Source organism: Cetorhinus maximus, chromosome 31, assembly GCF_964194155.1.
Source record: "Cetorhinus maximus chromosome 31, sCetMax3.hap1.1, whole genome shotgun sequence".
NCBI classification, from domain to species: Eukaryota; Metazoa; Chordata; class Chondrichthyes; order Lamniformes; family Cetorhinidae; genus Cetorhinus; species Cetorhinus maximus.
Genome location: NC_135909.1, coordinates 11,621,622 through 11,648,624, shown reverse-complemented (window position 1 = coordinate 11,648,624; position 27,003 = coordinate 11,621,622). Strand labels below are relative to the sequence as shown.

General features: G+C 42.5%; 1 protein-coding gene and 1 long non-coding RNA gene across 2 annotated transcripts in view; both read right to left on the bottom strand.

The window, feature by feature from the left end:
- LOC144670421 (uncharacterized) overlaps nucleotides 1-27,003 on the bottom strand; it is a 918,626-nt gene that overhangs the window by 371,570 nt on the left and 520,053 nt on the right. The gene's annotated exons all lie outside the window — the stretch shown is intronic.
- LOC144670361 (histone H2AX-like) lies at nucleotides 20,367-20,759 on the bottom strand. The gene has a single exon (XM_078532839.1). It carries the CDS (start codon nucleotides 20,757-20,759, stop codon nucleotides 20,367-20,369), a length of 393 nt encoding a protein of 130 aa, XP_078388965.1.

Here is a 27,003-nt window from a genome sequence, read left to right as displayed (position 1 = left end):
CATTATGGCTACAATAGCAGGTCAGCGGCCAGGGATTGTGCGATGAGTAACTCACGTCCAGGCTCCCCAAAGCCTTTCCACCATCTACAGGGCACAAGTCAGGAGTGTGATTGAATGCTCCCCGCTTGCCTGGATGAGTGCAGCTCCGACACCACCCAAGAAGCTTTACAACATCCAAGGCAAAGCAGCTCGCATGATGGAGACCGCATCCAAAAACATTCATTCCCTCCACCGCCGACGCACAGTAGCAGCAGTGTGTACCATGTTCAAGGTGTACTGCAGGAACTCACCAAGGCTCCTTCGACGGCACCATCCAGACCCTGGACCACTACAATATAGAACGGCAAGGTCAGCAGATAGATGGGAACACCACCACCTGGAAATTCCCCTTCAAGCCATGAATTGGAAATATATTGCTGTTCCTTCAATGTCGCTGGTAAAAGTCCTTGAACTCCCTTCCTGACAGCACTGTGGACGTACCTACACCACATGGACTGCAGAGGTTCAAGAAGGCAGGTCACCACCACGTTCTCAAGGGCAATTAGGGATGGGCAATAATTGTTGTCCAAACCAGCGAAGTCCAAATACCTAGAATGATTTTTTTTAATGGAATATTTCAGACTTAATCAAAATTGATATTGAGCTATTACAGTTCTTTATCTAGGTTTATTGGATTGATGAACAAATAGGATTCAGGAAAGGGAGCAGGACTTTTCCTTCCCTTTCATTCTTCAGATTTACAGTGGCTGAAAGAGCAGCTGGAAAAGTTAATGGCGATGGAGCAGAAAAAAATAACATTGTCCTTGCGGAACACATTTAGTTTGACATTTTCTTGATAAGTTCAGTGAGTGAGCAAGTTTTAGCAAATGAGCTTTAAAGTGAAGGGCCATCTAATTAAACCTATAATATATAGAAAAGGTTGTTTATTTTTGTGGTGAGATTCTCAAAACTGTGGAGGAGCCGAGAGAGATGAACAGACATCATTAAAAGCTCGTGAACTGGAAGATAAAAATAATATCTAAGAGTAATAGAATACGAAATATTGGGAATCATATTACAGGTGTATAAAACCCTGTTTAGATCAATGCGTTCTGTTCCTGACAACTGACCTGAGGGATGTTAGATTGGCCTTGGAGTGGGGGCAGCAGAATTTCATCAGAGTGATACCAGATTCAAATGACGAGGACAGATTGTAAATACTAGTATTGTAATGCCGTGAATATCAGAGACTAAGGGGTGATCCAACTGAGATGTTTATGGTGCTTGAATGATTTGACAGGGTAGATAGAAAGAAACTGTTACCTCTGGTGCGACGGGAGGCGGGGGCCGGGTGTGGGGGTGGTGCCCTCAACAAGGGGGCTTAACCTTTAAATTAGAATGAAGCCTTTCAAAGGTAATTTCAGGAAGTACGTCTTTACACAAAGGATGGTAGAAACTCCCTCCCCCAAACAACTGTAAACGCTGGGGGTCAACCGAAAAGTTCCAAACTGAAATCGATAGCTCTTGTTTGTTAAGTGTTTTAAGGATTACGAAACAAAGAGGGATAAATGGAACAAAAAGACAGACCAGTCATGAGTTCATTAAATGGTAGGACAAACTTGGGGGAAGATTACTTTACTTTTGTTCCTCCACCACGAATTCATAAAGAAAAACTAAATCTGGAAGGAACTGAAATGAAGTGTCATCACTTGTTGGTCCTATTATTCTCTCAACATTGACAATCTCTAGTGCTGAGCTACAGTTCCACACACAACTCGTCTCCCAAGAAATCCTGCAGGAAGAAAATTATCCTCTCCAACCTGCATTTCCCATATTTTACCAGCTGCCAATCCTTTGATCAGCATTTGGAAATTGAAATCGGTCTATTGCCCCATTTCCATGGTGATTTTGGGAATAGTCAGCAGGGGAGCAGAATTAGAAAGCAATTGTTTTCCTCTCTGTTAATATTCTCTCAATGTCGACATGCCTCATTCATTGGAAGGAGAATTGAGCTTGTATTAATCCTGTGATGAACAAACCTGCTCCATGTTACAAACATTTTCTGTGTTAATTTTTTAAATATCAGATGACAATTTCTCATTGAAATACAATAAACTGCTCCCAGGTACTTTCATGAGCTTGTGAAACAAGACAATTCCAATTTCCGCACATAATGAAGCCAAGCGGGTGGAGACACCTGTTTCTCACTGATCAGATATTGGAGTTGATGAAGAATGTTTTCTGAAGATCAATGTGTCCTTTTGGAAATCTGGAATGGGTATGGTTTTCTATATTAAACTTTGACCCTTCCGTTAGTTCTCCGTGTGCAGCTCTTTTTGGTGGTGTTATTGAGTCAGGGATGTTGGTCAGGGCAGCAAGAGAAATCACTGTGCTCCTTTAATAGCGCTGGGAAATCTTTCATCGCTTTAAAAACCTGCCACTAGTTATTGCTCAGGATTAGCCTGGAGTGGTACACTGAGTTTATTTACTTATTGAAATCAATGCTTTACACAGAAAGCATTAGTTCCTGTCAAGCAAGTATAACAGTTTCATAATAATTTTCTGGTTTATTGCGAAGTAATTTTATGGGGTAAGTATAGCTGGGTCTGTCTGCGTGTAATGTAATTACATTTGGAGTCATGTTTAACTTATCAAAAGAAGCTGGGTGCTTGACATGCTAATGAGTAAACATGGAACCTGGATTAGCATGTAAAGTGTGAAGGGAATTTGCAATTTTACATAATTGAAGGGATATTTGGATTTCAACGGTATCTCAGTCTGTATACAACTAGTCAGATAAGCAAGGCTAAGGAACATGTTGATTTTTCCCAAAGGTTACTGGAAATAGTGGCGACATGGGAGTTTTTTATATTGTGAAGATGATACAATTTCATCGAGAGCTGGGTCTATAGAATTTACATATTAAGAAGAGAGGAACATATATAAAGGAGAATGAAAGGTTATGTTGAAAAAGGCCATGTAAGATCTAACAGGAGTGTGTGAAATGGCCTCAATGAAGCCTCCAGCATTTTTGCGTTAGTCTGCTATGTAACTAAACGGGAGTTGGAGAAAAGCCATAAGGCATTCCATTGTCCAGGGTACAGTGTTAACTTGCTGAGTCTGCTTTAATTCTAAAATCTATTTTGAACCTTAAAGGGCGTGTAACTGAGGGGGCCAGTTTAATTAGTAACTTGAGGAGTTATTATAGCGCTATTTGTAGTCTTATGTATGTGCTTGACATCTTTTATCTTTAATAAGATATTAATTAATTTTTTTTTTTAATTTCTAAATGTCCTGGCAGGCATGTTGCTTCTGAATTCAGTGCACACATCTCGTAATAAATACAAATGTAAAACCCTTGTGACAACACGACCAACTATCCCTCTTGGATTTGGTCCATATCTTCTGCAACGTCATAACAGTCCTTCACACACTCTGATCAATTAACGCCTGTACCCGTTATTGCTGATGGATTTCATGTCATTTTGAGTCCCACCTGAGTTGAGTTTGAAGTCAGATTTCATGTTTTCTGAAGCAAAACTGAAACTGATTCAGGAAAAATGAACAGACACTTTCTGTCAGAAAGGGGCAGCCAATTTCTGCACAGGAAACACCCACAAACAACAATGTGAACATGCTTTGGGATGATGATTGAGTGCTCGGGGGCATAACTCCACTGCTTGTGTGTCTACAGCACAGCGGAATGGGATCACTTATGATAAAATAAGAGGTTGGGCCTTGGTTTATCATCATTATTTAAGGGCTGCACCTACAATAGTGCAGCCCTCCCTCAGTACTGTACTGGAGTGTCAACCTTCTTTGTTACACACAAATTCTGGCACGGGTTTTGGGGACATACACTTATCTTTCAAAGCCAAATGCGACCACATCAGCCCCACTGAAAGTTTTTTTACAAATCGCCCAATCCACAGCTACAGGACTGGGGCAATTATGAGGTCATCCCCTGGCAGGTCACGTGACAGGTGGGGCCGCAATGCATCACCACCAGGTTTGTGATTTGATTCAAACCCAAAATCCTGTCACAATGACTTTTCAAATAAATCTGTCGTCTACTTGCCAACACAGCAGTAACACTTTCTGCCTAACCATGAGGAGAGCTAGGGAGACATGCACAAAACTAAATCCTTTCATAAAATAGTTCAAAAATCATTTAGACTGAAATCCTGTGAGGAAATGTCAAGTTATTATTGAGAACTCCGCTCGGAGAGCTTCCTTGGACAGGAGAGAAATCAGGCGAAGAATCCGAGTATATCGACACCAGCAAACAAGTTGACAACAAAACTGGATCAACTCCTGTGAAGATCAATGAGTAAAAGCTGAGAGTTCCGTGCACCATCAGTTCATCAAGTAGAGATATTGCCTGGATAAAGCATTCTGTTCAGGACAGGATTTATTCAACTGAGTGGAATAGACAGGTCTTTGCACAACAAGTCAGTCATCTCTAGATTTTAATTTGAAAACTTCCAGTTTGTTGCAAGATGGAATTCATATAAATTATAATTACAGTACAAATAAGTTGATAATTCAAACACAAACGTTGCTTTCAGGTAAATTAAGTGGGACAATGAAATTACAACCAAGAACTCAATTGACCTGGGAGCTCAAACACAGAAAATTGCAGAGTGAAGAGTTTATAATGTGGATTTGTTGAAAGTGGAGATTAGGTGCAGAGGGGAATGAGCTGCTGTGTAAATTAAACCGAGAGACAACAGCAAAGATACAATCAGGAAGGAGCAGAACATTCTAAATAACGAAAACTTTAATTAAACAGGCAGCTCATTTCAGTGTAATATTGGGACAGCTGAGAGCTGTTGACTACACATCCTGTGCTCTGTTGGAAATCCAAAAACAGGCTGATGATAGATGTCAGATTCATAATAAATTAGGGAACCAAGCAGAAAACAGGAAGTACAGAGGAGAGCTCAAAAAGTAAACTTGAACAGCAGAGAAAAGATTAGCAGGTAACACAAGGTAACACTGAAGGCTATTACCAACAAATGGACAGTCACTGAAAGGGAGGCTGTGGAGACAGAGGGGATGGCTGAAGCTCTACATGGCAGGAGAGATTAAATGACGAAAGAATTGGTGCTGCACGGCAAAAGGGAGAGGTGAAGGAACAAGTAACAAAAAACTGAGATGTGTCAAAAAGAGGTGCGAATGGAAAAATGAGGAGCAGCTGCCACCCGAAAGCAAATGCAACAGAAGAATGAGGTTAAAACCAAATGTGAAAAAAAGGAGTAAAAATGGGGACAGAAGTTACAGTCTGAAGAACATTAGAGATTTGAGCAGCTGCAGGTCATTCAGCCCTTCGAGCCTATTCTGCCATTAAACACGATCATGGCTGATCTGATTGTGCCCTCAACCCCACTTTCCTGCCTGTCTCCCACAACCCTTGACTCCCTCGTAGAATATGTGCAACTCAGCCTTGAATATGTTCAATTATCGAGCCTGCACTGCTCTCTGGGGAAGATAATTCAAAGGCCAATGATCCACTGAAAACAAATTACTCCTCATCTCCATCGTAAATAGGGGACCCATTATTTAATAAACTGTGTTCCCTAGTTCACACTGCAAGTGTAATCCTTAGCACAATTGGGATTGTTTATTAAGTGTTGTCCAATTGCGGAATGATAGTGTGGAGTAATGAACTGCCTGGTGGAGTATAGGGTAGGGTTTGCCCTCATGGTTCACTGTGTGCACGTATACATGGGTTGCCAAAGACTCAGAAAAGTGATGTCCCTTTACATCCTATCTCATCTCTGACTGATTCTTCACAACATGAATTGGCCAAATGGCTGAGTGAGTTGCTACAAACAGTTCTGAGCGAGTTTTCCACATACACGGTGAAGGGATTCTTCTCCTTTGTGAAGCCCGTACAGGACTTGCATATCGATAGCAATGGCGTGCGCATGCGCTTGTTGCCTGTTTGACTTTGCTAGCCTCTTGATTAATGTACCACTCAAGGAAGCCATTCACACATGCACCATGTCATTATTTCATGATGATCAAGTCTCACTGCCATTGTCTGAATCTGTATTCAATGAACATATGAACTCAGTAACTCATGAAGTTCATTTCACTTTTAATGACACCGTGTATGCCCAAAGAGATAATGTTGCCATGGGACACCCTCTAGGCCCAGCTGTTGTAAACATCTTTGCCCATTTCCACGAGAAACGTATCTTCAATGAAATGACCCCTAAAATCCTATCCCTTTCCTTTTTCTGATACACAAATTACGTGTTTTCTATATCTGCATCTGCAGCTACATGTAAAACATTCCTGTGACACCTTGATGGGCTCTAACCTGCTCTATTCTCATTGAAATTTACCAGTCAAACGAGCCCCCTTTCCTCAATGTACTACTTGAGAAATCTGCCAATGCGTTCTCTACTACTGTCTCCTGCTAGCCCACCGCCACTGTTGGGATTCCCACAGTTCCATGCGGTATAAGATAAGTCTTGTCGGCAAACTGATAGGTAGGGACCAGGCCATTTGCTAATCATGAAACATGATGCCAAAATCAGGCACTTCAAAGCTATCTTGCAGAATAATGGCTCCATCGATCAAATGATTGCTCACTGCCTATCACACAAACTCATCAATGGGTCTAAGCCCGTTCTGAAAAGTCTGTTCTGAAGAGTGGCCAGTCTACCTGACATAACCCTGGAATGGTTACGGTATCTGAAAAACGTGAACAACTAATAAAGCTACCCGTTTCACAATGCTACTATGCAGTAGCAACACGAGTGACATTCTCCACTAACAGGATGCTGCCGTCAAGACTAAACATATGTTCTTCCAACAACACAAATAACTAATGTTGTATATGAATTTCAGTGTCAGTGTGATGTGAGGTCTGTGGCCATTTGCCCCAATGACTGTTGGATCATACCAAACAGCTTAGGCCTTCAGCTGTTAACAACAGGCAAAGTACTGAGCATACTCACCAAGATCCTGCTTGAAAAGCTCAGAACATAGTACCCAACATTGGGTGTGATTTCACAGAAGGACAATACTTACTGATCAATCCCGATTGTGCTAAGAATTACAGTAACAACTGTTACGATCCCGGCTGATGGTAAAACTGGATAAGTCAGTTCCCAGAGTGAAACCTGGCTTGATAGAACCCAACATGTGTAGGATGTGAGAAAAGATTCTGAAGAAATTCACAGGTATTTGCTCATGAACTTTGAACACAAAGAATAAAATATTGATCAAAACAAGAAAAACAGACTACATTAACCGGACAAAACAGTCAGAAAGATCTCAATACAAACAAAAGAAGGTGATTCAATTTCCCGATATTCCTTTGCCCAGCAATATCTTTACAGATGGATAAACCAGTGAAGAGTTACCACGGGCTTGTCACAAAGGCTTCTTTCTTGGGGCTGGCACACGTGCAAACTGTTTTCTTGAGGTGAATTCTTGAGCATTCACTTGATCCTCATCAACCAAGACTTATCTCACCCAAAATAACTGCACTTTATACTCACTGTTTCAGTAGCAACACCACTGAACTGATCACAACAATGATTCATATAACTGACTCTACAGTTAACTACTGTCCCGTTAGCCTTGTAATTTTCTCTTCTCAAGAGCCTAAAACATCCCTGCTTAACTCTTTGATGCACATTGAACACGTCCCTGTCTTTCTCTGTCTCTGTGTCACTTGAACACTGTCGGTAGGCAGCAGCCGAGTTTTTTTTTCTATTGTGTGTTTCTTTTTTCCCCAAAATCACTAAACATCTAACCCCTTTACTTGCCTGTCAGCCAGGGATCCACCCAGGCTTCGAAGTCCCAAGGCGAAATGAAAAAAAAACTTGTGAAACTGGAACGACTCTACATTTCTGACACAAAAAATACACACACATGTATCTATCTATACACATTATATATATATATATATAATATATATATATATACATACATATGCAAACACTCATTAAAAATTGTACATAGTTCCTAATAACCTATTGAAGATTATCTGTCGAGCTCGCTGTGTGCCTCACTTACACATGCTCGGGGATATATTTCTTCACACACAGGCCACTACCTTGGCAACCAAAATGGACATGTCCACGCATTGCCCTTCGTGCAACTGAAGAAAAGCTTGGTGGACAATCATTCCCTGATTCCTTCCCAGGGAAATGCCTGGAGCAATCAGAGTCGACTTGGCTGTTTGAAATAAGACAAAAGCTTGTCAGTTAACTCTTCCCTGTTGCATTCCCATGGCAACCCCTCTACCAATCAGCAAATACTTGTCAACCAATCAGCACCCCGTTCTCATACAGTATAAGTTTTTGTTCCCTTTGAGATTTGGTATAATTATATCTGCTCTGTAAGTTAATGTATTCTCAATGAGTTATTTAAGGTTTGTTAACATAATATCAATTACATTACTTAGCTTAAGAAAATAAAGTATTATTTGTGGTTAAGCACATATACATAGGGGATAGCTGGGAAATAGGGCTGTGAAGCAGCAGAGCTGTGAGACTAAACAAGTAAATAAAATCTCTCGATAAATACAAACTCTGTGTCTTGCTTTCGGCTTCACCAACTGATTTGGATACTGTTAACACTGAAGAGGGAAAGACAAACGAAATCGACACCATGTCTCTTTTTTTCAGGAATACTCAAGTTCTGTATTCCTAAGTGACAATTTCTACATAAATCTGTCACATTTCTCACCGTTCCAAGTTCCAACAAAGTGTCATGACCTGAAGCCACTGGTACTTCCAGATCTGCTATGTATTTCCAGCATTTCCTGTGTTTATTTCAGATTTCCAGCATCCAGAATATTTTGCTTTTATATTTCCATTGTATTATTGGTTGTTACTGTGGGATAAATTTTATATCTGCCTGGCCCTTGCACTGTGTCTGTGTCGGATATGAGGTGTACATGTCGGTCTCTAACATACATGTGTGCCTATGGAAAAGGGCTGCCTGTGCAGACAGTTCATACCCTGATCCTTACAACTCCTCCCACACCAAGTGAGATCAGACAGATACAGGCTCCCTTGCACAGATACAGAAAGATGTCACACAGTCACTAGCATTAGTCTAATTTTCTGCACCAAACCTTTGGAAATACGTGAAGGTTTTATGAAGAGTGCAGAAAGGGTTTACAAGAATGTTTGTAATGATGAGGGCTTTAGTTACATGGATAGATTGAATAAGCTGTGGTTACTCTCCTTCGAAAAGAGAAAGCTGTGAGGAGATTTGGTAGAAGTGTTGGAAATAGTAAGTGTTCTAGACAGTGTAGATAACAATAAAATGATCCTGTGGGCAGTAGGCATCGATTTATGGTGGTTGGCAAAAGTACTAATGGAGGCATCAGGATTTTTTTTTAATGTAGGAAACCATTAGGATCTGCAATTCACTGCCTGAGAGTATGCTAAAGACAGGAGAATTTGGGGTTGTTAAGAGGGAATTGGATAAGCACCTGAAGGGAAAAGGTTTGCCAGGCTGTGGTGAGAGGGCTGGGGTTCAAAAGTAACTGAGTGGCTCTGGTGCAGAAAGACCACGGACATGAAGGGCTGAATGGCCTGTTGTTTTGCTGTAACTATTCTAAGCGTGTATGTATTTAAGTGTAGGATTCACTCTGTCTCACTATACCTCTGGCAAAGAATTTGAGTGTCTGATTCATTATGTATCTGTCAGTCTCTAGGGATGTGTGTGAGTGTATGATTCACTCTGTGTTGCTGTCTGTGGTGCACTATGAGTGTAAGATTCATTATGTATCTGTCAGTCTCTGAGACACTTTGGAAATTGGTATTCATTCTACCCAGAATATATTTCATTGGGCCATCTGGTCTAATTGGTATATTATTCCACAAAGTGCTCCACCCAGAATACTTCATGTACCATTATCTGCTGGTCCATGAAATCCATTCTCCCTCCTGTACTACCTAGCTTTCCCTTAAATACAGCTGTGCTCATTGATTTAACTGCTAAAGATGACAACAAGTTCCACATTCTACAGATTCCATGAGAAATAAGTTATATTGATTTTTTTATTGGATTTAATAGTTACAACTCTATGCCGACCCTGTCAAATCCCATCACTACTTCCTCACATTGACCGGAATCTGCAACACCAACAGTTCATGTTAATTCCCTCCGCTCTGTTGCAGTTCTCGGCTCTGGCCAGTAGATGTCAGCACACTCTGCTAGGTCGAAGTTTACAGATCAGAGATGGACACAACAGGCAAGAATTGTTCACATTATATTAAGAGGGGAAGGGGAGGTCTTAGAATTACTAACGGTGGATATGACCTTTTTATTCTATTTTGCTATACAAGCAGTAATTATAATGTTGTGCTAAAGCCGTCAACATGTTGTGTGTGAATGTGAGATACATTCTTATCGGCCCTTCTCTGATCCAACTTGTGAATGTGGGATTCATTCTGTGCCTGTTACTCACAGGTGCTGTGTGAAAGGCACGCTGGACCTGTTAGTCTTGGTTACTGTATGTGAGTGTGGATACATTCTCCGTGGAACTGTAGGTGAATGTTGCATTCATTCTGCATTTGTCGATATCTGGTACAATATATCTGTGTCATAGTCAGCCTGTATCTTACATTTCCAGGGACTGCATGAGTGTTGGGTTAGGCCTTGAGCCTGACAGTGGAATGGGACGTATGCAACGGATGTGTTCGATCAGTCACTTTCTGGTATTGAACAGGACCCAATCTGAATTTCTTAATGGTGATGGTGGTTTGTGAGTGTGCATGTGTTTCACTCTTTGCCAGTCAGTGCTACTGTATGTGAATGTGGAAACCATTCTGAATCTGAATATCTCTTGCATTCCGTGGGAGTGTAGTTTCAGTCTGCATTTGTTATTCTCTGGAGGTGGGTATGAGTTTGGCAGGCATTCTGGTCTGTCACTAGGGGAGTAGGTGAGTGTAGGATTCATATTGCACATTTCATTCTCTGGTACTATAGAGGAATTGGGGCTGATTTTATATCTGAATGTCCCTGGTGTTGTTGATGAGCATGGCAATCATATATATCTGTCAGGCTCTCCTAATGTGTGAGTCTGGGTTTAATTCAGGGTCTGTCGATGGCATTCTATGCCTGTTGTATTGTTACATAAGTTGGGAATCATATATATATATTTCAGTTCCTCATGCTGTTTGTGAGCATGAGATTCATTCTGTATCTGTCAGTGACTGCTACTGTATGAAATTGTGGGATTCAATTGGTATATTTCATTCACTGGTATTGTATGTGGAATTGGATTTATTCTGTGTCTAAGCATGCATGTGTTCGTCTGTGTATGTGCATGTAGACTTCCATTTGTTTTTGTCAGCACCTGTGATTCTATTTGGCTCTTAGACCCTTTCTACAATCTCTCAGTGGTATAATTGGTGTGTCAGAATAATTTTGTATCACTCACACTGAAATATTGTGAGTGAGTGCAGTAAACAGTCTGTGTCTCTCAGCATCTGGCACTGAACATGTGTTTGATAATTGCTCACTGGTACTCTGGTGAGTAGAGGATTCATTGTGTAACCTTCGGTGTCTGGGACTGTTTGTAAGATTGGGTTAATTGTATATAAATTTCGAGCACAGCTAATGTGGTCGGCTTAAGCAAACGATATGTGGGAGTTTTGGCCCAACATTAAATCTGTCACTTTGAACACAATTGGGAAAGATAATGAATCCTTTAATCTCATACTGGATCGGTGTGCAAGTATAACTCAAGTTGTACTAATTGATTTGATCTGTGACATTCAGTCTGATTCTGAGTAAGAACTTTGACATGGATGTAAAATGGAGCTCAGTCTGGAATTGTTACAGTATTTCCACTTGACACTGTGCGAGGATGGAGGATTAGTATGTGATCTATAGCTGAGTTCATATTCATCAAATTAATATTGTATCTTTTAGTTTCATAATAAGGGTGAGTTTCAAACTATAATCTGAACTTCTGTCTCAGGTTATACTAGCTTTCAGGATATCTCAAACTGATAATGTACTTGAGATTTGAACTGGTATCTCAGGTATATGTCAGGACACACTATGGGAATTAATGGTGCAATTTATAAGTCCATGATGTGTGTGAATATTGGGCTGGCAATTAACATGAACCTCAGTGTACATCATTAAGGTTAAGCCTGTAAGCTTGTAACTGGAAATGTGTCAGTTTTATCAGATGTTTAATTTGTAGCGAAGGCAGCACGACTGCAGGATTGACTCAGTGAGAATTTAATAGCGGGTGAGAATTTGGACTGGGATTTATGGACACTTCCATCTGCAGGACTGAGTTTGGGTGACTTGGATACAATGTCTATCTCTCCTGCTCTGTTTGATTCATGGATGGAAAATTACTTTGGAACTATTTATGCTGTCTGAGACTGTGAAACTGATGACTTGTCAGTGTCTCTGTGCTCTGTCAGTGATAATGTACATACTGTGTGTGAGAAGGAGCTGGTGGGAATCTTCATTCTAATTTGGCTGGAGGAAACATCACATTTATTCTGGTTCCTTCAATTATTTGCCTGTTGGTAAAAAGTATATTTTTGAATTCATGTACAGGTGAGGTAGAAGATACTGATTCTATTAGTTTAATCTCTCTATTAATAATCATTATGAATGATCTGGGAAGTCTGGGAAGAGTGCCCTCTGCAGTCCCAATGGCCGGGAAGCAGTCTGGGAAGAGCATCCTCTGCAGTCACCATCGCCGGGAAGCAGTCTGGGAAGAGTGTCCTCTGCAATCACTGTCGTCGAGTGAAAAAACACAAAGAGTGACATCACAGGAAGATCATAAGTTCATTGATTGGTGAGTAACTGCTAGTTTGAACTACCTATTCTAAGTTGATTTCAGATCAAAGGTGACTATTGGGGCCCAGGATCGGAGGTCTAACACTTCAGCTTCAACTCAGCAGAGAGAGTGAGTTCCAGTTGATTTAAAAAGTGTATTTTGATTCTCTATTCTAATTTGCTTTCAGGTGAAAGGTAAATAGCAGAAATATTTTACAGATTGATAAGTTAAAGACCAGTAGGAAATTTAACAACAAATTGAAAAACTAATTAAATAAAATAAAATAGAGATGCAGTGCCAGGCGATGTGTTGCAGCTGTGTGGTGTGGTTGCTGTTGGACCCCATTGTGGTTCCTCATGACCACATCTGTAGCAAATGTTGGTTGCTCGAGAAACTCCGGCTCAGAGTTGATGAGCTAAAGTCTGGGCCTCAGAAACTGCGACACATCAGGGAGGGGGAGAGTTACCTGGACGCCCTGTTTCAGGAGACAGTCATACCCCTTAGATTAACTACCATAAATTCGGCCAGTAGTCAGGGACAGGAGGGTGTGACTATGAGTGAGGCAGGTAGAGGGATCCAGGAAGTAGCACTGCAGGAGCCTCAACCCTTGTCCTTAACCAACAGGTTTGAGATTCTTGCTCCCTGTGTGGATGAGAGTGGGGACTGTAGGGAGGATGAGCAAACTGACCATAGCAACATGGCACAGGGGGCCATTCAAGTGGGGGGAGAAAAGAGAAATGTAGTTGCAATCGGGGATAGTACAGTTAGGGGAATGATACTGTTCTCTTTGGCCGGGATTGAGAGTCCCCAGAATTACAAGTGAATGTGGGGCTCATTCTGAAGCTGACAGTATCTGGAAGTGAGTGTGAGTTTGACTTTAGTTCTGCAGTTATCAGTCTTTGACTACACGTGTACTTCATTCATTCTGCAAGTATCAGTCTCTGGTCCTGTATCCAAATGTTGATTTTTGTTTGTATCTGTCAGTTGTGGGATTGTGTAGGAATGCAGGATGAACTATATGAATATCATTCTCTGATTCTATATCAGTGGGATTCAGTCTGCTTCAATATATCACTTGTGAAATATTAAAAACCAGTGCTTCCTTTCAGTTACCTGTGAAATGCAATATTGTTGCATTCAATCTGTATGTGTCCATCTCTTGTCTTACACGTGGATGTGTTATTTTTTCTGTATCAGTGGTTCCCAGGTAATTTACATGAGAATGAGATTAATTCTAACCCAAACATATGTGAGTGTGGCATTCATTCTTTAGCTGTCCATATCTGGAAATAATTGTGTCAGTGAAGTTGATTTTACTTTTTTCTTCATCTGTTGCTGTCTGTGAATGAGATTTGTCTTATGCCTGTCAGTCGGTGGCACTTTAAATGACTGCTTTTGGTCTATGCCTTATTGTCTTTTTCTGTGTGTAGGCCTGTGGATTTTTTTTTCTGCATGTCAGGGTTTGGTCCCCTGTATAAAGTGGGATTAATGCAGTGTATGTCAGTTTTTGGTGAGTGTGGACATACTTCTGTGTTAGTCATTCTCTCAAACTGAATGTGAGTGTGCATTAATTCAGTTTTCATCAGCATCTGGCAGACCCTGAGGGTGGGAATCATTCAATATCTGTCAGTTTCTGGTATTGTATGTGAATGTGCTGCTCATTCTGTGTCATTACCTTGTAAAGGGTGTGAGTGAGGGGTTTATTTGTACCTGTCACTGTGCAATAACGAATGGGATTATGAACTTCATTCTGTATTTTTCAATCTCTACTCCTCGACGTAAATGTGTTTATTTTTGGCCGTCAGTCTCAGGTACAATAAGAGACTCTGGAATTTATTATACTTTTGCCAGTCTCTGGTAGGGTATGTGACACTGGGCTACATTCTACATCTTTCAGTCAATGGCAATGGATATGAAAGTAGCTTTAATTCTGTATTAGTCAGTCCCTGGGTTGAATGTGGTATTTGGAATTTGTTGTTCTTATGTCTGTCTCTAGATTTTCATGTGAGTTTGGGGTTCATTCTCGATCTATGTGTCTCTGCCATCGAATGCAACTGTGGGAGTTTTCTGTATTGGTACATAACCTGCATCTCAGGCATGATCGACAGGCTACATTCAGTAGTTCTGTGCGAGTTGTGTATTGGTATTAAATTTTTATCTGTGAGAACAAATTGGAGTGATAACATATGCATCAATCTCATACCTGGTCCATTATTTAGTTCCTGCAGTTTGAAAGAAAATGGAATTCATACTTTAATATTCTAGCCTAACACTTAGTGAAATTTTGGAACTGGTATTTAATGTGTAGCTCACTCTACATTCTGAGGTGCTTAGTAGCAATTCATCCTGCATATTACAATAGGGTAAATGTTGTCTGACGTAGTTAATAATTAGTATTTAATTTGTGGCCGAGGTGACACCGTGTATTTAAATCGAATAGTGGCTGTGCTTTTGCCCTGGGATTGATGTATCTAGTCCTCAGGTGTACTGGTTTAAGGTAAACAACTTCTCCCAGCAATGCTCTGTTTGACTCTTATATTGAAAGGGCGACTCTCAATCTTGGGATCTGTGTCGGTCTCTATATGTTTCATTTTGGCCTAAAGAGCTGGCAGTATCTCGATGCTTTGTGAGTGATATTGTACTTACTGGAACCATCAGGCTGCACTTTTCCATGTTTCGAAGAACCATCTGGTTCATTCAATTCTTTCCGTGCACGCAGAAAACATAACTCCTTCACCTGAAGAATAGATGAAGTAGAAGATACAAAAGTGATCAAGGTATTTTTTAAAATAAGTGTTATTATAATGAACAATAAACAAAGCAAAACTATCAGCATATCAGTATCTGAACCCACCACAGTACTGCAGCAATCTGTTTCTGCTTATCTGCTATTTTGAGCGGTTTTACAACAATGTTATGACATTCAGAAACAACCCGTCCTGTGCACAGGTCCTTGAATTAGACTATCCGATGGAGGAGTGACTTTCGCAAGGGTCAGATTCCTATTTGCTGCTCCATTCGAACTAACTGTACACCCGGAAACAAGCAGGTACAGTTTAAAATGTCTCTTTCACACTTCTCACCTGGTGCCTGAAATTGATCTTCTTTGTGTAACTGGAAACATTGTTACTGTGCGGCTATTTCCCCGCCATTCTCTGTCCAATAACAAGGGACAGTGGGAGCCGGAACTAAGCCAGGAAGCTTCACTCGGGTTTGGGGAGAGAAAGCAGCAATGATCTTCAATGGCGAGTTCTTCTCACTCTGTCCAGACACTGCTCGAGAATGGCCTCTCCCTTCCCCCCGCTCACTCCATGTTCCGGGAGCAGCTCGTGTTTCAGGGAGCCCATTAAAAACAGCCGCCGCCTCCGCCTCAGCTGCCCGGACACTCAATGCCAATCTCTGAGCATATCTGCGGACGCGGCTCCAAACCGATGCGCTGCTTTAAGCAGATGCTGTTTGTTCACTTCCCTCTGGGGCGGTGATGTCTCCGATCGCTGCTGAATTAAACCCTATTCCGCTCACTGAGTGAATGACGCTCTCGGCCATTGTTGGGGGAGGGGTTGCGCATGCGCTGTTATCCACATTGTGACGGAACCGCGGACGTGTTAAAACAGAGCATGCGCAGATCGTCCGCAGCGACAATTCAGCTGCTAAAATCAATGGGAATTGTCCCCATTTCACTCTCATCATAGAGAAAACAAAATCTCCGAACCTGTGTCGGCGCGGGGGGCAAGGGGCGTTGGGTGCGAGTGGACGTGTGGCGGTGGTACACTGGTGGGTAAAGGCCGCTTTACAACATCAATTTTAACACAGGAGATTCCCCCAAACAGCTTGTAAAATGCTGGAACCGTGTGTGTATGAGGATGGTGATGTTACTGAGGATGATTCCTGTTTTAGAATAGACTGTGTTTAGGTCGGAATATTACTGAGTGTTAATTATAACGAGAGCATATTTCAAAGCTCCGGGTTTGCGGAAACTCCTGACTGTGAAGCCCGGGTCTGTCCGGGTTTGTGTCTCGGTTCCATTGGTAATAAACGGGTTGAAATTGGCGGTTGCAGAAACTGGAGGAGGAGCTGAAAGATCAGGGGCTGTTCTCTCTCTGTCTGTCACTCCGGCTCTCTCCCCCGTCCCGCTCTCTGTTTAATCTTCATTCTGTCTCCTCCCCTCCCTGCTCTCAAACCGCCTTTTTCACTCAGGTCCGGGCGAGCTGTATAAAAGAGGAACGTGACACAGCTCGTCTCTCATATTCAGCAGCGATCTGAGTGAAGAATCATCATGTCTGGCAGAGGGAAAGGAGGCAAAGGACTGGGGAAAGGCGGAGCAAAGCGGCACCGCAAAGTGCTTCGTGATAATATCCAGGGCATCACCAAACCAGCAATCCGCCGCCTGGCTCGCCGTGGCGGTGTCAAGCGGATCTCGGGTTTGATCTATGAGGAGACTCGCGGGGTGCTGAAGGTTTTCCTGGAGAATGTGATCAGGGATGCGGTCACCTACACTGAACACGCCAAGCGCAAGACGGTCACTGCCATGGATGTGGTGTACGCTCTGAAACGCCAGGGCCGCACACTCTATGGATTTGGCGGCTGAACAGCTCGACCCTTTCTACCAAACACGCAACAAAGGCTCTTTTCAGAGCCACCCACCACCTCACAGAGAGAGCAGAGACCTGGGAACGGGAGCTGGGATGGGCTGTGATCGGGAATGTTAGTGTCTGAAACAAACAAGATCTCTGAAGAAGAGTCATACAGACTAGAAGGGTTTAACTCTTTTCTCTCCACAGATGCTGTCAGACCTACTGAGGTTTCCAGCATTTTCTGTTTATATTTCAGACTTCCAGCATCCGCAGTATTTTTCTTTCATTTTAGTGCATGATTTGTTCCGGGTTTCGGGGGGATGTACTAAGTCCCTCAATTTAATCGTTATTTATTATCCTGGATGGCACATTCTCCACTGACGCTGAAAAGCCGCTCCACTACACATTTTCGAAATGTTTTATTTTAGGTAACACCAGCCTTTCAATGCGTCAGTGGTGTATGAGGTTACAATCAGATCAGCCATGATTTCACTGAATTGGTTCAGGCTCGTGGCTGAGTGGCCTCCTGCTCCGAAACCCAATGTTCGGACGGATGTTCGTGAAGTTACTGACAGGGTTTGGGAAACAGCAGTTTCAGCTCAGCCACTCGGCGACCTGGAATTCCCGCAGTCTGAGCGACTGCAGCCGGACTCTAGCTCTGATTGGTCAGCCTCTTCCTAGTCTAATTCTTAACCAATCGCTGAGTCAGGGAGAAGAAATCGAAAATTATGATTGATTTACTTTTTTTTGCATTCGAAAAGCCCGCCAATTCCAGTGTTGGAAAATGCAAGATAATCTTAATTTTCAGGCAACAATTTTTAATCTCTCACTTTATGATCTGTTATACTGCGCTCCCTGTCACAAGATCTTGGCGCTATTTTCGGAGCTATTTTCAGAATTTGTCATCTCCTTTCAGGAACCGGGATCTGTCAGGCCGGGAATAGCGGGAGAATCGAGCCGGTCACTTTCTCCGCTCATTATCGTCATGAACAGCCCAGAATGAGGGCAATGGGAAGGGATCTGAAGCCCCCAGCACCGGTTCCATTTTATTACCCACTCCAGACCTCTAAGGGAGCGGCGATTTTTAGGATAAAAACAAAAAACTGCGGATGCTGGAAATCCAAAACAAAAATAAAAATACCTGGAAGAACTCAGCAAGTCTGGCAGCATCTGCGGAGAGGATCTGTTGAAGAGTCATAGCGACTCGAAATGTTAACTGTGTTCCTCTCCGCAGATGCTGCCAGAGCTGCTGAGTTTTTCAAGGCATTTTTATTTTTGTTTCGGTGAATTTTAGGGTTGGTTGTGCTGTAGGGAGCAATGGACAGTCCGTCAATTTTTGCCTGCGAAGTCCAGCACTGACTTTCCACAGTTCAAACAACAGACTGGTGTTTCTGTCCAAAAATAAGCAGGTTCATCAGGATGATGCCGGGTTTAAAAATTGTTGGAAGAGGTTAAATGAACAGGAATTTCATTCGGGTAAGGAAATATTGAATTGCAGTGAAATGGTATTTTTAATTTTTAAAAATTGAGGAACAAAGTCTTCTGATATCGAGTCGGTCAACGGCTGGAAATAAAGGCCGAATTTTTGAAATGGGCAATTAAAAACAACTCGACCAATGGGGACCTGAGGTGCCAGGGATTAATTCATTGGTTAGATTTTGGATAAAACTGCCTGGGCGCAAGGCTCCAGCCAATTACTGTTCGGGGCGGTTCCTCTCAGAGTTTAAAAAGGCGGATTGGGCAGCAGACTGTCTTAATAGTTCTTGCATCTCAGGTTGTGGTGAATCTGTTCAGAAAATGGCCAGGACCAAGCAGACAGCGCGCAAATCGACCGGAGGGAAAGCTCCCCGCAAACAGCTGGCGACCAAAGCGGCCCGGAAGAGCGCTCCAGCAACGGGCGGCGTGAAGAAGCCTCATCGCTACAGACCCGGCACTGTGGCTCTGAGGGAGATCCGCCGCTACCAGAAATCCACCGAGCTGCTCATTCGCAAACTGCCCTTCCAGCGCCTGGTGCGAGAGATCGCTCAGGATTTCAAGACAGACCTGCGCTTCCAGAGCTCGGCCGTCATGGCCCTGCAGGAGGCCAGCGAGGCTTACCTGGTGGGGCTCTTTGAGGACACCAACCTGTGCGCCATCCACGCCAAGCGAGTCACCATCATGCCCAAAGACATCCAGCTGGCCCGCCGCATCCGCGGGGAACGCGCCTAAAACCCGGCTTCAGCACCAAGTACAACAAAGGCTCTTTTAAGAGCCAACAGATCGACAAATGAAAGAGCTGCAATCTCCTGTTGTCCACTCCAGGACTTAGACATCGCGAAGATACAATTTGCTCCCTTGCATCAGTTTATTTTTCTTGTCTACAAACCTCTTTTGTGGGATTGATAATCACAGACGATGCAGTTGTAAATTGTAGCGCAGATGGTATATTAATTTCAGCAGAAAATTGGGACTGCGGTCACCTTAGTGCTGTAGGTCACTTCCAATAAAAAGCGGCTGTGAAAATGTATTAAATACTGCGAGCAGACATCAATCCCAAGCAAAGGGTGAGCTGCGGGTTACAAGTCAGTGCTCATGATGTCAATAAAGGCAATGCCTCAAGCAACAAGAGGTGATGACTCCGGTGCACAGACATAGAATCAAAGAATTTGCACAGCACGGGAGGCCATTCGGCCCTTGCGCATGTCTGCATCTGCTCTCCAAATGAGTGTTATGACCTAATGCTTCCCCCCATCCCCCATTCCTGCACATTTTTTCTATTCAAATAATCATCTAATACCCTCTTGAATGCCTCTATTGAACCTGCCTCCACTACACTTCCAGACAGTGCATTCCAGTCCCGAACCACGCGGGTGGAAATGTAATTTCTCTGTTGATGCGAGTTGGTTGTCCTTGCGGATCATTAGAAACGCTTCACCATTACTGAAATTCGGCACGCGGCAGACAGATAATAGGTCACCCTTTCACAGACTCTGTGAGTGGCTCTGAAAAGAGCCTTTGGCTTATCAGATAAAAGAATGGCCGCTTCACTTGGTCTTCGAGGCCGCAGAGGCGCTGGTTTTCTTGGGCAGAAGCACGGCCTGGATATTAGGCAGCACCCCGCCCTGAGCGATGGTCACCCCTCCCAGCAGCTTGTTGAGCTCCTCGTCGTTGCGGACGGCCAGCTGCAGGTGTCTGGGGATGATGCGGGTCTTCTTGTTGTCCCGGGCCGCGTTACCGGCCAGCTCGAGGATTTCAGCCGTCAGATACTCGAGCACAGCAGCCAGATAGACCGGGGCTCCGGCACCCACACGCTCAGCATAGTTGCCCTTTCTCAGGAGCCTGTGAACACGGCCCACCGGGAACTGCAGTCCAGCCCGGGAGGAGCGAGATCTGGCCTTGGAGCGAGCTTTACCGCCGGTCTTTCCTCTTCCAGACATTTCACAATCTCACAAACACTTTAATAGAGAATGAGGAAATCCTCTCACATTCGCTTCTCTTATAGCTTCGGGAGGAATGGTGCTGCGGGCATTGCTTGATTGGTCACTTTGTGCTGCGTCTCATAATGTTGTTCATATCACCAATCAGATATCTACTGAACTCACCAGTCCGGAGACTTGACGGAGTGAGGGCGGAAAAGACCGGCTCCAAATTTTGAGATTCCAACCGATCTTTTTTTCAAATTTTAAAAGCCCGCCAAATTTGTAAAAAAAAAAGCCAAAAAAGAACGGATCGAACATAGTACTAATTGGATAAAAGCAAAATACAGACGATGCTGGAAATCTGAAACAAAAACAAAAATACCTGGAAAAATTCATCTACGGAGAGGAACACAGTTGACGTTTCGAGTCCTAATTGGAAATGGTTATTCAGTATTTAGTATTCGAATGTTACATTCTCTTCATCTCTCTCTCTCTTTCCCTGGATTACAGTTATTTGTATATTTCAATTTCTGATTTTCTGTCTGGGTTTATGTGTATCTGAAAACAAGTCGAAAATAATGGCGCAAATTTACGGAATGTGTTTTTTTAATTCTACATCGATATATTTATAAAACAAGAAATACATTTCATATAGAAAATCCAGTTAATAGTGAACACGGTCTGACGACAAAGTTTCAAAAATGTCCGTCCCTAATGGGACTATTTCACATTTTATCCTAAATGCCGGATTCGCTTTAAGAATCCGGCATCAATTCTAGATAATCTCGATCCGTCATGAAACCTTCTAAGCAGCCGGCTGAAAGTGCCATTTACATCGTTCTGCTGATAGACGGGAAATTGTAGATATTTGGGACAGCCAAAATTGAACATGCTTGGAGTAAATTTGCCAGCGTCGAGACTGAAGCTTGCTGCACAACCGGTGCTAATAGGAAATCAACTGATCGATTATTGAGGCGAAACTTGAACCGAATTGGAACCTGAGGCATTTGCGTTATATTCGCTCTCTCTCCAAAACCAGGGACAGGGGTCGAATATGACGCGTCTTAAAACAATCGCTTCGTGAGCGGCAAGTCATTAATTTATGGGACATCATGAACGAAGCCCAACAATTGAACGAGTTAAATCTACGTTACCGAGAATCTGATTGAAACGTGATCAAAATAATAATTTCAAAATTCGAAATGCTCCATAGTAAAATCATAACTTATAACTAAAGAAATCATATAGCTTTTTCAGAGAGATTGTGGGTGGCTCTTAAAAGAGCCGTTGTGTTGTGAATGTGTTTTTCAGTCAGTTCGGGGGTCTTACTTGGAGCTGGTGTACTTGGTCACCGCCTTTGTCCCTTCCGACACGGCGTGCTTGGCCAGTTCCCCGGGCAGCAGCAGGCGCACGGCGGTCTGGATCTCCCGGGAGCTGATGGTGCTGCGCTTGTTGTAATGGGCCAGGCGGGAAGCCTCACCCGCGATGCGCTCGAAAATATCGCTCACGAACGAGTTCATGATGCTCATGGCCTTGGAGGAGATGCCGGTGTCGGGGTGAACCTGCTTCATCACTTTGTAGATGTAGATGGCGTAACTCTCCTTCCGCGACTTTCGCCGCTTCTTGCCGCCCTTCACTACCGGTTTCTTTAAGGCTTTCTTGCCTCCCTTCTTGGGAGCTGGTTTCTTCTCATCAACCATCGTCACTTTCAGACGCAGAATAAAACGAACCACTTCCGAGCGCCGATTAAATAGACAGTCTGACAGACCAATGCTAATGAGGAATGGGAGAACGATGATTCTGATTGGACATTTAATAAAATACAACAGCCACTTATTTTGTACTTTTCTCTGTTTGCATTTTTAAAGTGGCCAATCAAATTTCGACTTCTCCACCAATCATTAGCCCTTTTACGACAATCAGGAAATATATTCTATCAGGATTCTCTCTAGTCCCAGTTTCTCAGTTTGTGAAGATACACCGGGAATTGTTGTCTGGCTGTCGGTGCGAGGGGCCTTTCTCCACAGAGGGACTGCACGGAAATGCGGGATTCCTCCCGGAACTCTTGTAACTTGTGCGACTTACTCACTGGGATATTGTGTATGTGTGTGTGAGTGGTAGGGGGTTGGAGTATCGGGAGTGAAATTTGTTCTTGAGGCTGTGGTCCGCTGGAACAAACACTCACACAGTCATAAAAACAAAAAACTACTGCGGATGCTGGAAATCCAAAACAAAAACAGAATTACCTGCAAAAACTCAGCAGGTCTGGCAGCATCGGCGGAGAAGAAAAGAGTTGACGTTTCGAGTCCTCATGACCCTTCAACAGAACAGAGTCATGACTCTTCAACTCACGCACACACATTATTAAAGAATGGGAGTTTCAGAATGATTCCCAAATTTACATTCAGGACCATTGAACTATATTAAAATAATCCCATAATCAAACCATGTATGATATCCTGACAGTTATAGAAAGAATCTTCCATCCACAGCCACACGTGTTACCAGTGACTGACAAATACAGCCAGAGTCCTACATGTAAACTCAGTACCAGAGGCTGAGTAATACAGGATTAATTACACATATACACAGAAATAAAGACAAAAACATCCCCACACAGACACTCTACCAGAGACTAAGAGATAGAAAATGAATTTCCAGTACCACTGAACAATTCAGGTTGAGTCCCAAAAGCTCAATCTGTACCAGAGCCTGATAGATACAGAAAGAATGCCTTACAAACAGGCCAAAGCTTCACAGTTACATTGTCAGACATCAATTACCAAAGACTGGCAGTTACTTAAGGAGAAAACACTCACAGTATCACGAAGTGGTAAATACGGAGTCAATACCACAGTCACACATCACAAAGTCCAACAGATATGGAATGAAACTCTCACATGTACAGTGTCAAAGACTGACATGCAAATTTCACATTCAAATGTCATACTAATAGAATGGAAATTTGAGAATGAATCACATACTCACATTCAGGTTCATGAATCACAGATAAAGATTGAATCACACATTCACATCGCTTGCCAGGTGCCAACAGACATACAATTGATCCCAGCTTTATATATAGTACCAGAGACTGACTGGTGCAGAATACACCTGAATCTCACATCGAGCAGAATAGATGGACTGATGCATTAAACCTTCAGAAATAGGAGCTGGACTTGGCTATTTGGCCATTCGACCTCCTCCATCATTCATTCAGACAGATGTTCTACCTCAACTCCACTTTGCCGCACTCTCCTTATATCCCTAGTATCCAAAATCAATTGACCTCTGTCTGGAACATACTCAATGGCTGAGCTTCCAAATCTCTCTGGGGTGGAGAATTCCAAAGAATCTCAACACTTTCAGTGAAGACATTTCTCCTCATATCATTCCAAAATGGCCAATGCTGTGATCTGAGATGGTGACCACATGTTGTAGATTCCGGAGCCAGGAGAACCATTTTCTTAGCATCTACCCTGACAAGCCGCTTAAGAGTTTTATTTGTTTCATTTAGATAACCTGTATTCTTCTAAAATCCAGGGAATATAGACCTAGTCTCCTCAATCTCCCCTCATAAGAAATCCACTTGTCACAGAAACCAAGCTAGTGAACAATTATTGCCCTCCCTCTAAAGCAACTATGCCCTTCCTTATGTAAGGAGACCAAACTGCACACAGTACTCCAGGTGTAGCCTTAATTGTGCCCTGGATAAATGGAAGATTTTTCACTCCTGTAATTCAAACCTTTGGAACAAATGTGAACATAACACTTCCCTTCCTATCTGCTTGCTGTACTTGCAGTTTTACTTTCTGTAATTCATGTACAAGGACACCCAGCTCCCTCTGAGTGCAAACGTGTTCCAGTCTCACATTCAAACATGTTCTTTTTTCCCCCTTCAAAACTGGGCCCACCCACACTACCATATTGTATTCTATCTGCCATGTTCTTGACAACTCAGACAACCTGTCTAAATGCCTTAGCAGGTTTTTTGTGTCCTCACAGATTAATTTTCCACCAATTTTGTATCATCAACAAACTTGAATATGTTCCATTCAGTACCCAACTAAATCATCAATATATGTTGTAAGTAACTGATGGCTGTGTTTTATCAAGAGTAAGTTAGAGCCTGCCAATCCGAAAATTCCTGTTTATTCCGACACTGTTTTCTGTCCATTTACTAATCCTTGATCCATGCTAATGTTTGATCCCCAATCACATGTTCTAATTTTGTGTAATAAACTCCTGTGTGGGATCTTTGCAAATTGCTGAGCAAAATTACACCCCCCTCAGATTGCAAGGCCCTGTGTTACCAAAACAAAAGGAGAACCTTAAATACACATTAAATGACAAAGAGATCAGACAAACAGTACCCACTTGTAAGATCTTGCATGAATCCCAATATTGTACCCATACTACAGACTGAACTATGCATTACATACCACTCCCCCAACCTCAGAGTGTCTACAAGCTAGATGATGTATCAGATTGTGTGATATACAGACATTCAGGGTTGTGTTGACAGAGATGGAATTTTAATCCAAAACTCTGACATAATAACTGATTAATACCCACAGCTGTTAACTCCAGTTGAAACACATTTTATATTAAACATAAGTCAGGCTTACACTCATGCTACATAGATTAGAATCTCGCAATTGTTACAGCAGAGGGAGGCCACTCAGCCCATCGTATCTGTGCCAGCTCTCTGCAAGAGCAGCTCAGCTGCTCACATATTCTTCCCCGCAGGCCTGTTTAATTTTCCTTTTGTTCTTTTTCTATTTTTCTTTGTGCAGTGAGCTCAACTTATCTATTCACATGCACACAATTGATTCTATTTATGGACAGCGGTCATATCCATTCGACATCCATCCTTTCCCGAGGTTAATAGGCCCAGCTATTCTAAGCCAGTGCTGATTACTGATGAGGTTTCAACTGCAACATGGATAACTCTATATTGGGATTCATGTATCTGCCATCCCCTTCTCCATTACCCTTTACACTCCCTGATAGCAGGTTTAGTTGCCCTGAGCTGTGTCTGGTACCTATCCCAAAATTCTCCTACTGCAGTATAACTGCTTTCATTGGATTTGCCTCAGCAAATGAGGAAGGATCTACCTTGGTTTGTTTGGTTTTAAACACCACTTTTCAAATTCACTCTCCCAGCGAGAAGCCTGATCTACTAAGGATGTAAATCAGAAATTCAGACTTGTATTCTACCTGATTTCCAGGCATTGAAATTAATTTCCAGCCAGATTCCTGTTTTGCACGACCCAGTGGGGAATCTCCTCACTCACAACACAAGGTGAGATAATTACAGGTCTAAAGAGCAGTTGACAAGTCTGACTTTTTAAACATTTATGTGTATAAAGATTGCTAAATATTTTAAAAAAAGATTGTCAATCTGATATGAAAATGTGAACTTAACGCTGAAGTGGAGAAATTTTCAGGTAGACCCAATTCTGCAAACATCTAGAGAGTTAGTAATCACTGGTCCCAGAGATGTAGAGATACAGAATGAATCTGACATTCACACAGTACCACAGACCAAGAAACACAGAAAAATCTTACAGCCAAAAACTGATAGGGACAAAATGAATCCTTCATTTCTGCAAAGCATCAGGCACTGAGTTAGAAAATGGCTTCAACGCTTACACAGGGTACCAGAGTCCATCAGAAACAAAATGATTTACAAGCTTCCATAAAGTACCACTGATTGAGAGAGAATTGATCCCACTCATACCAATACTATCCATTGAGGCAAATTCTACATTGTCAGTCTTTGGTGCCGAATGTGACAGTGGGGTTACTTCTGTCAAAAATTGCAAGAGATGGACCTATTGAGAATGAATTACACACTTTGAATCAGTAGCAGAGACTGACCGATACAGACTGAATTTCACACCCCCATTCAGCAAAGGATGTTGACAGGTACAGAGTTAATCTCACATTCACACACAGTATCAGATATTGACAGTGAATGAGAAGTTCAGACTCAGAGATAGTACCACAGGCTGAAAGACATAGAATCAATACAACTCTGACCTACAATGACATGGACTGACAAATAAAGAATCTCATTCACATACAGTTACAGAGATTGACATGTACAGAATAAATCCAATACTTTTCGTGGCCGAGAGAAACACATGCTGATTTAATTCCGCACTGTCTTATAGTCCCAAGGAGCCAATAATTTCACTTACATGCACCAATAACGGACAGATGCACAATGAGCCTCAGGATATCAAGTGAATCCAAC